This window comes from Xyrauchen texanus, chromosome 33, assembly GCF_025860055.1.
Source record: "Xyrauchen texanus isolate HMW12.3.18 chromosome 33, RBS_HiC_50CHRs, whole genome shotgun sequence".
Classification (NCBI taxonomy): Eukaryota; Metazoa; Chordata; class Actinopteri; order Cypriniformes; family Catostomidae; genus Xyrauchen; species Xyrauchen texanus.
In genome coordinates this window covers 32,151,017-32,165,555 of record NC_068308.1, presented here as the reverse complement: position 1 = coordinate 32,165,555, position 14,539 = coordinate 32,151,017, and the positions used below count along the sequence as shown (strand labels likewise).

Below are 14,539 nucleotides of genomic sequence, written 5' to 3'. Positions count from 1 at the left end.
ATTATTTAAAGTTGAAACTTTTAAGAGTCTTGTGTTTAATTATTGTACAATTATGATATTTTTAACATTTGTAATTTAAAAGAAGTATAAATACACCCGTTTCATCCAAAAATATACATGTTTATTGTCTTTACAAAATCAGAATGAAACACTGTATTTGAACAAAGCGGAGCAGATGATTTCTGATGATTCACAGTGAAGCTGTTTAAAAGAGTCATCAGTTGGCCCCTTCCATATAACTTTTACCTTTAAACTGAATTCAACCAAAAACATCCAAATAAATCTTAACGTGCAGGAGTCGAGCTCTCTTCCGACTGCCTTAGCTTATAATTTCTCTCGTGTTTGGTAATCAGCGCACATGAATTCTATTCTTCTCCACTGATGCCTGACATTTGTGCACATAAAATGTCAACTGTTCTGAAAGCTGCTATTGGTTTAGTTAACAGGCAAAATGACTCAATGCAAATGCAATTTCAAAAATTAAAATATGCACATTAGTTCAAAAATACAAGTATGTTTGCCTTCTTTCTCCAGCACTCCAGTTTATCATGATTCTGAAAACAAAATCCTCAGAATTAAAAGATTTCCTTTCCATATTTGTTGTGTAGCAGTCACTGTATTTCTGTAGAACACCCCTGGAATTTATACTTAAAAAATCCTACAAAATGAATGGTAAATTTCCTTTATAGCTACCTATTATGCTAATATGTATTGATTACAAAATTTCCCCGGTCTGACAAGGCATTTCTGCTGCACCTTAGATACAACAACTGGATTTAATTTGTAAACATTTCGGAATGTTCATGGATGGTTCTGGAAGGACATTCCACTTTTGATTTAAAATGTCTTAATAAAAAAAATTACGATCGGGGTCACGTCTGTTACACCAGTACAAGCGGCTTTCAGAGGAAAAAAAAAATTTTTAGCCCTAGTTTTGTTAAAATTAATTAGATCATTGTAATACCGAAGTGAGAGTGAAAATACTGTGAAGGACGAGGGTTCATGTCTAGTGTCTAAATTATATTAGATTCTAATTAAGTCTCAGTTTATGACTCTGGGATAGTCAGGCTCTGCTGGTGTTCAGTGCACAGCGGGCATTCTGTTGAGGCTGCACATCGCTCACAGTGCAGGCCGTGTTGGCATGGCAACGTCAGTGAGCCCATCTTGTCACAAGATATACAATATAATCTCTGCTTCCTGAACACAGCCTAAAAGGAAGAAAAAGACAGAGAGATTGTGAAGATATTGCATAGAAACCAACATGTCTTCTTATTACTCAGCCTAATATTATTTCGCATTATTGGGTGAATCTCACAAAACAATGTTTAGGTCCAGAGGTGGGTAGAGTACCCAATATCTTTACTCAAGTAAAAGTACAATTAATTAAAAAATATATATTACTCAAGTAGAAGTAAAAGTATTAATGTAAAAATCTACTTGAGTAAGAGAAAGTATCCAATTAAAAGAATACTCAAGTAGCGAGTAACTAGTTACTTCCACATAAAATATAATGGATGATTATGCCCCAATATTCCCCAAAGTCTCGTATGGATTCTTAGATCAGTGTAGTTACAGTGTTTTCATTGTTGAAAGAATTCAGATAATTAGTTCTGTTCACTAAGGGTAAACTTTATCACTGTATATTGAAGTGTGTTGGACTTATTTAAGTTCAGAGCTTGTTTTTTTGTTGTCCATGAGAAAAACGTGCTGCATCTGTCAGAAATGCTGTGCAGGCACAGATATACTGTCAGCTCAAGCACACGATACACAAGGCATAAAGAAATGTACGTAGATGTTTACGTAGATTAAGGAACTGATATATTGCAACACTGATATAAAAATGTATACTTATAAACTGAGGTCATAAGAGCGCATAGTTACAGAATCACCCTGAAAATGACAATGACACAGACAAGCCCACATTATCATAATCGCCAAAACTTACAGCGCTGCAATTTTAATCTTGAAATATCCACTAGTCTTGGTGTAAAATAAAGGCACTGCGAGACGAAACTAATCTTTTTTCATGGTGTTGAGCGAAGAAAGTTTATTTGGCACGCTTGCTGCTACTGCATTGGTGGACTCAACTCTATTGACAGAGCGAAGCTGTAAAGTTCTGGTGTCGTAAAAGTCCCTTTCAAAAATCACGCATTTATTTACACTTATTAAATTAAAACCAGTAATGTAATGAATGTCGCCCATTGTAACGAAGAAAAAGTAAAAAAAATTTCATTAGAAATTTACTTGAGTAAGAGTGAAAAGTACCCACCTTTAAATATACTCATAAAAGTATATTTCCCCAAAAAAGTTACTTAAGTAAATGTTACAGAGTAAATGTAGTGGGTTTACAACCCACCACTGGTTAGATCATATTTTCAACTGAAAACGAAAATAAAAAAATATATTTTGCAAGGAAAATAATAAAAATAATCTTTAAAACTATCTGTAGATTTGTCTTGACAATGAAGCACATCTCTATCCCGTAATCATACAAAAATATACATTATATAAAATGTAAACTACATTTGAAAAGTAAAATTATAACTATTTGTTATGGTATTTTCCTTGTACTGATTTTAATTGAGGCTGTTTTTATTTTTTTTTATAATTTGACAAATGGGATTTACTTATTTACTATAAAGAGAAAAAATTAAAACACGTCACCTGGAAAATATTATATATTTTGTATTAAAGGAATAGCATCTAAAAATAATTTACCGTCATGCACCATCCCAGATGTGCATGATTTTCATTCTCCTGCTGAACACAATTGACTTACAATGCAGGTGCATGATGGCCAGAACACTGAGATCCAAAAAGCACACAAAGGCAGCATAAAGTAATCCATAAGACTCCAGCGGTTAAATCCATACCTTCAGCAATTCACATTCTTCGTATCACCTACTGGGCAGGGAGGATCATTTAAAATAAAGTACTTAAATATGTATCTGTTTCTCACCCACACAATCAAATCACTTCAGAAGATATGGATTTAACTGCTGGAGTCTTATGGATTACTTTCATGCTGCCTTCACAAGCTTTTTGGACCTTCAAAGTTCTGGCCACTTGTACTTTATGGACCTACAGAGCTGAGATTTTGTTTTCTAAAAATCTTTGTTTGTGTTCTGCAGAAGAAAAGAAAATCACACACATCTTAGATGACATGAGGGTGAGTAAATAATGAGAGAATTTTCATTTTTGGCGGAAATACCCCTTTAATTACAATTAGCCTAAATTTAATTCAGTATACCAAATACCAGAATTGTAACCTCAGTCACCATTCACTTTCATTATATGAAAGAAATATGCAATAAAAGTGAATGGTAGAAAGGAATAAAGTAAGTGATATGGGTTTGGTACAACATGAGGTTAAGTAAACGACAACATTTTCATTTTCAGGCGAACCAACCCTTTAATAGCCTTTAAAAAAGGCTTAATTTACTTCAGGACTTATTATAATTTTGGGGGGGTCAAATATGACCTGAACAATTCTGGACAGTTTTTATAAGATTCATCAGCTTTTCATCAGAGTGTATAATGCATATAGGTAGCAGGCGTGTACATTACCTGTTCTACAGTGCGTAAGCAGGTGCAGATCTGTGCTTGCAGGCTGCAGATGGAGCTGAGTGGTAATCTGTGCAGTAACTGCAGCTGGTGAAGCTGTAGATGTGGGTTTTCTGAATGACGTAGCCTCTCTAGCACCTCCTCCAAGAGAGCAGCTTGCTGCTGCGCCTCCTCTTCAGCCTGCAGTGCTCGTTCGGCCTCCATACCCAGCTGCCGCACCAGAATACGTGCCTGTTCTGCATCTGTTTTTAAGACTGCCCATGACTTAACCAGCAAACAAAAGAATTTAAGTAAAAACAGGGTTACTAGGATGCAATCTTTTGTGTGGTACACTGATAGATTCACCACAACTCCATTTTAATTCTAAGGGACAGATAAAGGGTGAAAAAACAGATTTTGGTGCTAAAAACATTGACTAACATTATAAGGACTTCAGGGTGAAAAATGTTATTCTAAAACTAAAATCAACATGGCCCCTTTAAATGCACAGTCCCCCATTTCTTCCACAAACACAGCTTTTGTCTAACCTGAGCCATTTGTCTCCAGCTGTGGTCCCAGTGTTTCAGCACCCTGTGTGCCTCCTCCACTTCCTGTTTGAGACGGGACGCTTCAGCATACATACTCCCCATGGAGAGCAGAGCAGGTGGGGTACCTGGGGAACTCTGACCTGTGGGAAAATGTTCCCAAATACTGCTGCTCATTCCATTTAAACCTTAAAAAAAACAGAAACTGATTAATAGTTTAATACAATAAACACGCAATTCAACAAAGTATTTAAGAAGACAGCTGCCACTAAAGTACAAAAAATTATAATAAAGCAAACCTAAAGAACCATGGGAGGACCCCAAAAAGCTGCTTTCTGATTGGCTGGGTTGTGACAGCTGTGTAGAGAGAAATGGAGAGCGGTGAGCTCTGATTGGTGGAGAAGGTGAGTGTGATCTGAAAGGGGAGGGACTACTTAAGGAGCCAGGAATGTTGACAGGTGCTGAACTCTGTAACTGACTGCTTCCTATGAAAAAAGAACAATAACAATTTATTTTTAAAAAAAAGTCAAAAGCAGCATCCAAATTCACATAATATCAGATTAATAAATAAATTCCCAGACATACTTACATTTACATTTATGCATTTGGCAGACGCTTTTATCCAAAGCAACTTACAGTGCTCAAACACTTATTACAGGGACAATCCACCCGGAGCAACCTGAAGTTAAGTGCCTTGCTCAAGGACACAATGGGGGTGGCTGTGGGGATCGAACCAGCAAACCTTCTGATTATCAGTTATGTGCTTTAACCCACTACGCCACCAACACCTCTACTCCCATACTTCATACGGGAATGAGACTGTGGGCATTGTTCCGTGATCCGAAGTAGGGAAGTATGCATATTCGGATGCAGGGTTACATAATATCGCCAATGAATTACCAATTACAGATGCATCCTATAAAAAGAGTACACAACTGAAGCAAAATCAAAGCTATTCTATTATAATTATTATATTATAATACCGACAGAACTATGGCACGGCATTGAAGAACAGAACTATCCTTTACACTACATTTTATCTGACAAGACTTGTTACCAACCCAACATGTGCCCCTTGCTCGGCAGGCTTGAACTCTCCATACTTTTCTTAATAGCTGAGACTCCAAAGTCATTCAGGTCCAGATCATCCAGTGCAGACTCTAATAAAGAGGAGAAACAGATGCTGTTTTAATCATACAGCACAGAATGTCAAAATCATTCTAGCCAATGGTAAAGCTCAAAGTACATCTTGAAGCTCAATATAGTCTTATTGATATATGAATATACACTCTCTTTATTAGGAACACTATGGTCCTAATAAAGTGCCTGAATTGGTCGTCTGCTCTTGTGGCCTCAAGTTTCGACGTGTTGTTTATTTTGAGATGGTATTCTGCTCACTACAATTGTACAGAGAGTTTCTCTGAGTTACTATAGACTTTCTGTCAGCTTGAACCATCTGGCCATTTTCTGTTGACCTCTCTAATCAACAAGGTGTTTCTGTCCGCAGAACTGCCGCTCACTGGATGTTTTTTGGCACCAATCCGTGTAAACTCTAGAAACTGTTGTGTGTGAAAATCCCAGGAGATCAGCATTTAAAGAAAAACTCAAACCAGCCCGTCTGGCCCCAACAATTATGCAATGTTCTAAAACACGGAGATCACTTTTTTCCCCATTCTGATGGTTGACGTGACCAATAATTGAGGCTCCTGACCTGTATCTGCATGATTTTATGCATTGCACTGCTGCAACACGATTGGCTGATTAGATAAATTGCATGAGTTGTACAAGTGTACCTAATAAAGTGTTCAGTGAGTATTCATATTTACACATATCAAATCATTTCTACACAACATCATAATCAGCAAGAACCCTTATAAGCAAGAATTATTGTCAATAAGTCTTATTCTGTCTACTAGAGGTTGCATGACTACTGATTTTTAATAGTCGTGAATTCAATGACATATGATGTCACAGTCAGACGTCCAAACACAAAAAGTTGTGCTGATCACTAACACTAACTAGTGCCAACACGTGCCTTTTTAAATGATTTAGCTCATGCCCAGCAGACATCTTCGTTGCAGGGTAGACACCAAGGATGGGCATTTTCAAAAATGCAGTCGAGTATTCTAACCCACAAAAAAAACGAGTAATCAATTACTCGTAAATTAAAATGTAATATTTTTTTTATTCACAAACGTTACCATGAACGGTTTTAAAATATTTAAAAGTTAAATACATTTGCACTAACCCGGAGCCTAAAAACATAGAAAACAATGCTGATGGCATTGTTAGGCTAATACACTCTGATTCTACATAAAGGCCATTTCATTTGCATTATTTCACATGTTATTATCCAGAAAAACAAGTGGTGAAAACCTTTTTATCAAATGCGCTCTGCCGTGTTGAGAGATATAATGCACATACACACATTGCCTACTGGTCTGATAAGCTTCTGAGTTTCTTGTACCGCTTCAAAGTTTCCTTCCATCATAAAAGCAGTCTGTTGGTTTGCATGACTTCAAAAATAAATACTTGTAAGAATATCAATAGAGTAGAATAAATAAGAATAAAAATATTACAAGTATTGCTAGTGCTCCACTAGGCTTTGCTTTCAAAAGCACAGACGCAATCAAATATTCTTGCAACCAACACCTGGACAACACAAATCTACAGCACCCCAAAGTGGACTCAAATGTAACTGCGAGATTTGGAGAGAGATTGAGGGACAGTACACTATTCAGCGATGCTCACAGCAGGCAAATGCACAAAGAAACATCAATTTGCGATATTCGAGTAGTGATTTTAATAGTTGACTAGTAGCTACAGAGTTACTCTACTAGTATTTAGTCTCAACATCCCCCTGACCTATGATCAGGCCCAGATTAAATCTTTTTTGAATTTTCTGGGTTGAGTTTGGGGGGAGAAACTGTGGAATACTGGAAAATGGATTTAAAGTCAGTAAAATATTTCAAATACTTAAATAAACAAAAATGCAAGGGTGGTCACTTTCTGCTTAACAAACGTTCAAATTCAGGAGAAACATTCCGTGTGGGTCTGCCCATCACTCACCCACTACAGACTCCACCGTGTCACTTGTTGGGTAGAAGGGAAGAGCGTTGGCGTTCATGCCAGAAGAGGGACCAGGTGGTGCAGGGCTGGGTGGGGTGGCTGCACGGCTAGAGGGTACACTGGATGACAAACTAAGAGGACTGCCGACAGGTAGAAACACTAATAAATCCTGAAACTACACGATAAAGAATTACAGAAATCAGGTGCATGAGCACGGCAAATTGTCAACTTGAACTTTAATCAATGGGTCCAGTACCTGTTTGCTGTGCATGGAAAAGATTTCTCTGCTGCGTTGATCCATTACAAAACCTTTCTGTTTGGCCTATATGAAAGATAGCAGTGTTAAAATTCAACATATGGCAAACTCTAAGTACAGATTACAAACTGCACAATCTTATCCTTAATACATTTCTGGGTTCAAGTTAAAATCAATTAATCATTTATATGCTTTAAGGGGCTTCAAAGATTTGGTCACCATTCACTTCTATTGTACAGACCTACAGAGCTGAGATATACTTCTAAAAATCTTTGTTTGTGTTCTGCAAAAGAATGAAAGTCACACACATCTGAGATGGCATGAGGGCGAGTAATCGCTGAGATAATTTAAATTTACCGGTGAACTATGAGTAATTAGGCCCCATAACAGACAGACCGTCTGTCTTGCGGGCATGTTTTACTCTTAAAAAGTGTGATTTCTAGAGGAACAAATATTTTCCATAACGGTGGTAACCCTGTGCTTATTGCAAGAACACTTCTGAAGAAAACTTCCAACTGATGCCTTCAAATTAGAGTTCAAAATAAAGCAGTCACCTCTCGATAAGATACATATTGCAATACACGTCATGATTCGATATATTGCGATACATCACAATATCATAATTTAATTCGATGAAGAATCAATTTCAATTCCAATTCATGTGGGTATATTTCAGTTATATATAGATGTTTGATGAAGAGCACGTAATGTTTTTGTCTCTTGGTGAGCTCACTAAATTGATTTAGAAGTAACAGAGTGACAATTTTGTTATGTGTTAACATGATATGAATGCACAGATAGTTGAAAATAAATTTCAATACATGGATCTAAAGTATTGATACAATATCGTGAGAAAAAGTATTGCTATATATCGATATTTGATTGTATTGACACAGCCCTAGTTCAAACGTTGGCATTGCTGTACCTGGTCTTCCCTCTCAAAACCAGGGGCTTTCCCATAACCACCCTCTCCTCCTGAGCCGGCTTCAATGCTGGAGAAATCCTTAAACAGAATGCATCCCAGCAGCCCTTCCTCTCTGGTGGCACTGTGGTCACTGTGGGAGGAGTCTTCAAATGGGTTGGGGCAGAAAGATGCAAGAAGAGGTGAACTGCATTGTGAAGCCAGCTGCTCCTCACTGACACTGAATTCTGTTAAGACAAACAGAAAAGGCACACACTCGTGATAATTAATAAAACAAAAATAAATTACCTTATTATCAACAATAAAGATTTAAATAAACAGTGTCACCATTCTTTACTTGTCAACTTTCCAAAATAAAGCGCTTACTTTCTAAATGTGCAAAAGCACAGAACGGCCCTCTGGGACAGTTGCCACTCTGCTGCATGTCATTGCATTTGGTGGATTTGCAGATCTGTAGATGAAAAAGGCCATTCATTCACTAGATGTTCTAAAGGAAATGTAAAGCCTACATTAAACAAAATAAGCCAAACTTAGTTCTCCTGAACAAACTAAAGCACCCCAGGCCTGTGTTTATATTATGTGCAATGTCATTTTAAAATGAGTTAGTTGAGGAAATTAAATCAATGTAGAACATCACATCCAAACCACACCCACAATTAGTTTTAACCAATCGACTAGCTGAGACTTCCAAGGTCAAGGTTTTCAGGGATGTGCACTAACAGGAGAAATATCAACCAACAAACAAACACCTAAACGGATTGCTCCTTAAATGTGTTTATGAACTTTTTCTGGACCATTTTATAGTCCTGCATGCATAAAAAATGTTCATGGCCGTAGCATGATACAGGAGTTATGCGCCCAAATTTATACTTAAGGTCTGGGTTTGTTCAAGCTCCTAAAGTTAAAGGGGCAAATCAAACCGCAACCCTATTAACTATTACAAACACACCATAATCAAATAGTCACGGTTTAATTGCATTAGATCCATAAGGGTACAAGAACATGGAGAGTACCGCTCCTTTAAATACCTCTGGATGAAACTGCTGTTCTGTCCGCGTGTGGCAGTACTGGCAGCTTTCTCCGCTTTCACATTTACTGGGGTCTCCCCACTCGTCACTGTGTTTGACTGAGGGACACGGCAGGGCTCTTCAAGTACAAACATGCAACACAAAACCCATCAGCAAAATGATGATGGAGCACCTTTCTTTACAGCAGGAAATTGTGAATTAAAGGTGCATTTTCTTCAAACATTCCTCAAGTGTAACTCCAAAAGACATGAATTGTAATTTTCCAATGTATGTAGGAATCATGAGCACTCAAATTAAAATTAAGACTCCAGTCATAACAGTAACCTCATAAAAGCTGTTTTATTCTACATGGAAAGGGTCCACACATTAGAATCACATGACCAGCCAAATACTACTCGCTTAATCTCAGTAACCATCCTGTTAATTGACACTTTCATTCCTTGATTAAAGTAATCATGGCTGACTGTGAATACTACATTTCTACAATGGCATCTGAAAACTATTGATTTTAAATTATGCTGCATCCAAGCCCAAGATGACACAAAGAAAAAACTGAGTGCACCTTTAAAGGGACATTTATTCACCCTCATGGTGTCCCAAACACTTCTGATTTTATGATACAAGTAGGCCTGTCACGATTATTAAATAACCATCTGATCGTGGTTATTTGATCTAACCATGGTTATTTGAGATATATGCAATATGGGCATTCTTATTCCAATCACATTTTAATACCGAAAAAAGGGAATTTTAAGTGAACAAATGCCAGGAACGACACATTTGTGTGTCATTCAGCTGAACTCCGAGTCCGAGCATCACTGAGCCGCACCGCGGACGTCAAACCGTGAAAATATAAAGTATAACTTTAAACTATTGTGTAATGGAAAATGTTCCTGGTTCATACACACAGTGACATAGAGACGCACGCTTACTCTATTTCTGTGGCGATGAAATGATTAATGATTGGGGCGGCTGTGGCTCAGGTGGTAGAGCGAGTCGGCTGCCAATCGCAGGGTTGGCAGTTCGATTCCCGGCCCACGCGACACCTCATGCCGAAGTGTCCTTGGGCAAGACACTGAACCCCAAGTAGCTCCCGATGGCAGGCTAGTGCCTTGCATGGCAGCACTGCTACCATTGGTGTATGAGTGGGAGTGTGAATGGGGGTTTGGGACACAGTGTAAAGCGCTTTGGTAACCTCTAAGGTTAAAAAAGCGCTATATAAGTGCAGACCATTTACCATTAAACAAAATCTCAAAGGTGTTGCTTCATAACAAATAAGGGCTTGTGGGTTTAATCAGAGCATTAAAATAATGTGTGAAAGTGAAGAAATTAGGACAAAAATATTTTAATTTTGCATAATATAATAAAATATTATATACATATAATAAAATATATATAACAAATATTTAAAAAGATTTTATACAATATAAAATGTATAATTAGTTAAAAAAACTAAAAGTGAAAATGTTAAATTGACCAAAACTAAAGTTCACTGAAAAGTGTGCGAAAAGTATTTAGAAATATTTTTATATTTAAAACATAATTTTTCATGTCATTCATATGTTTTTAAAGCCTTAAAAGGAAAATCACATATCCCTATTTTATTATTTGATTTATATATTTCTAGTTAAATATGTAAAAATGACTTCTTAAGGTGTTTGAAGCACACATGCAGAAAAAAAAACACACCTTAAGACATATGACGATTTATAAGACAATTAATCGTAAAAGCCCTTAAAGAGTCAATTAATCATCATAGTCGCAAATATTTGTTTGACAATTAATCATCAGCCAAATTTCATAATCGTGACAACTCTAGATACAGTATAAGCATCAGTCACTATTCACTTTCATTGTATGTAAAAAACGATGCAATAAGGTGAACGGTGACAGATGATATAAAACCCTAACATTCCGCATTGTGTGTTTCATGGAAAAAAGAAACTTGCATGTTGGATGAGTAAATGATGAGAGAATTTTTTTTGGGATTAACTATACCTATAAGTACATGAAATTTAGATAACATTTTTACAAGTACCAGATTGATCTATAATTACTTTGAACTATAGTTCATCAAAAACATTTAAATTCTGACATTATTTACTCACCCTCACATCATTCCAAACCCATATGCTTTCAGTTTTTACATCAATAAAATGAAGATTTTTGCTTCTAAAATACCAATAACACCATTAAAGAACCATTAAATTGTCAAATATCATTTGATAGCTTTTTGTGAAGAACAGATTGAAATTTAGGTTGTAATTCACTGAAAATCTTCCCTTCCACAGTGCCATATTACAAGCATATTACAACATACATATTCAAAGAAATAACAGCCTACAAGCTTGGTTTGGTCCATAAATAATCTATGAAACTGGGAATATGAGGTGCAAACCTGTATTTGTGTTTGTGAGGGCTCCGTCTGCGGTCTTTGCTGTTGTGATAGTAGGGACATGCATAACCCTGTCGGCACAGCCGTGGAGGTTTCTTGCAAAGCTCTGTCTTGTAGTGTGAGAGCACAAAACTGTTGTCTGCAGAAAGAGAGGAAGAAATGAGCAGAGGACATCATTGTGTATTAAACATAAGTGGCATGATATTTAAGCTTTGTGCCTGCATTCAGTGGTTTAGAGTTAAAGTTTTTTTTTTTTTTTTTCTAAGTGTTTTTTAGTTTCAGTATTTTATTTTTTAATTTTGCTTTAGTGATTTTGGGCTGCCAAAGTTAAAGCCAAACTAATACCATTTAAATATGGTTAATAACATTCAAAGTTAAATTGTGTTATTCCCATCTTGTAGCATTTTATGAAAACGGATTGTAAATGTTGTTGCACAGTATATTTTGTGAATCAAAACAAAAATTAAATTTAGGTAATTTTTCTTTCACTTTAGTTCATTATCCAGTCACGAAAGGGCATTTTACTTTCAGTTTGTTTCCGATTATGCACATTTTAACTTTTTATGTCGGTTAATACAAAACAAAAATAATGTAGTTTTCTGTAAAAACATAAACACTGCTGTGGAGAGATTTCACCTTGCCAGCGTGGATCTTCACTCAGGATCTTTTCTATAAGTGCAGTGCTGGCCACAACCCCTGACTGTCCTTCTCCAGATGGCCCCTCAACCAATCCTGTGGCAGCTTGAGCTTCCAACTCCAGCATCTCTCTGAGCAAAAGGAAATTAAATATACAAAAGTCAAATCAAGGAAAAATCATTCAATGCAAACACACCAAGCAAGAGCATGCTACAAAATCAATGATTAACATAACTCTGCAGTGAAAGGATATGAATTAATATGTTTTTCACTAAATAGTTAACCCTGTAATGAAAATTGTCATTTTTACTCAATCTTATATGGTTCCAAACCATTCTTTGTTCTGTGAAACACAAAAGGTGATGTTCCCTTCCATATGCATACAATGAAAGTATATAGTGAGCAAACAAATTTAGTAGCATAGCAATCAGAATTTAAGTTGTTATTCACTGAAAATCTCTTTCACTTTCAAATCTCATTTTCGCTTAGACATTTTCAAAGTGTTTCATTAAAGGTGCTGTAAGTGATTTTAGCGATTCTGAAACTACCACAAACTGAGCAGTTGGATTAGCCATGCCCCTTGTGTGCATTGTTTTCTTAAGAGAAGCCATTAAACCTGATGTCATAGACAGGGCTTCGGAGGTCATGGGAGCCGTGAGCAAAGGCACAGTGAGGACCGTTCTTACTGCAGTGGCCCTTCCCATCAGTCTCATGTATACAGGAACCAGTCTTAAAGTAGCGCAGGTGATACCGCCTCTCTGTGTCTCCAGCTGTTCGGTGCAGAAATGGACACCTTTCAACACACAAATTGAAGAGACACATCAACATAAATTCAGACTTTGTGGCCAAAATCTGAAAATAAGTTTCTGCTGATTCTTACTCCTCTCCATCGGGACACATCCCTGTGCCCTCATCGTATTTAACACAGTACACATCGGGGCTGTAATTAAAGGTTCCCTCTCGCCGGCGAATCGGCCTCCGCCGTCTCTGGTTTAGAAAGTGCCAGTGGAAGCAGGTGAAGGGACGGTGCTGGGTGCACTTGTGCTGCACAAACAAGGGACACTGCTCTGTCCTGAACTCCTTTAGGTATCTAAACAGTGTGAAAGAGAGAAACAATGAAGAGATGATAAAGAAAGCTAAAGAGGGAGAGATTAAAAGGAAAATGACTACAAACTTAAATCAAAATCAAGCACAACTATATAAATCTTACAAGTTGGAAACATCTAATCTACAAAGAAATGCAATTGTAGAATACATTATCTGAATATCTGCCATTGGTTTGGCCTGTGTGACACTATCAACAGATGCATTGCAGATCAAACAAATACATATCACTTAGACCAGGACTGCACTGTGCATGCTAGAATAGATCATAAAGACATTGCATAGCATGCATACTTTATATTACAAATCAGTTACTCTCTTGCCAAGATGGTGAAGTGCATCTTTTAAAACAACATCTCAATGCAGTGCGTACATAATATCAAACTACTAGGCCTCCATAAAGCACAGCTCTGTTTGCAGATCATATAACCCCAAAAACCTCATTAGAGGCTTGTAAAGGGTCTATAGCATGAAGGATGAGCGATCAGGTGGGTGTAAAGGTGTTTCGTTACGTACGTGTAGTGCTGGGGCTTCTCGTGCTGTACGTGCAACACGTTAGTGGGGGACGTCGTGCCGCCTGCGGAGGGAGAGGAGCACGAGGAGGAAGATGAGGGTCCAAGATTAGCCGCGGCACCCGAAGAACCGGGCTGAGATGGTGCTTTCGACATGATTTATCAATTGAATGGCCATCAAACAATTTAATATTGAGAGTGCTGCGAAGTCCGCATTCATTTTACATGTACGCATGCGCCAGATCTGGCGAGGAGGAAATTCCGGGCCATTGCGATGACGTCGCAGGGTAGTGAAGTAAGAGATGCAGCGCGAAGGTAATTTCCCACATTAAGAGCGAGAATTGTTTCAAATTAAAAGTCGCTCATTAAAAACGATTAACCAAAATGTGGTATTAATAGCCTATGTTACATCATCTTTTGCTATGGAGTATTTCTTCATGATAACATTTAAGATGTGTGTTCTTGCCCTACTATTTGATATTTTTAGACTATACAGTGGGTCCTAATGGCTGAGGCTACTAGTGAAAAT

At 37.3% G+C, this 14,539-nt stretch overlaps 1 protein-coding gene across 2 annotated transcripts; it reads right to left on the bottom strand.

The window, feature by feature from the left end:
* Positions 1-16: 16 nt before the first annotated feature.
* Positions 17-14,269, bottom strand: LOC127627255 (RING finger protein unkempt homolog). 2 transcript variants are annotated; one of them, XM_052103594.1, is made up of 15 exons: positions 14,015-14,269; positions 13,275-13,484; positions 13,011-13,187; positions 12,395-12,525; positions 11,762-11,897; positions 9,364-9,481; positions 8,702-8,786; positions 8,339-8,562; positions 7,414-7,479; positions 7,158-7,332; positions 5,150-5,248; positions 4,388-4,573; positions 4,092-4,276; positions 3,568-3,828; positions 17-1,208 (listed from the first exon to the last, which is right to left on the bottom strand). In XM_052103594.1, the coding sequence occupies exons 1-15, from the start codon at positions 14,164-14,166 to the stop codon at positions 1,047-1,049; spliced, it is 2,367 nt and encodes a 788-aa protein (XP_051959554.1). In that variant the 5' UTR covers positions 14,167-14,269; the 3' UTR covers positions 17-1,046. The 2 variants fall into 2 exon arrangements, with proteins under 2 accessions (XP_051959554.1, XP_051959555.1); XM_052103595.1 differs by lacking the exon at positions 14,015-14,269 and adding an exon at positions 13,872-14,005.
* Between the last annotated feature and the right edge of the window lie 270 nt (positions 14,270-14,539).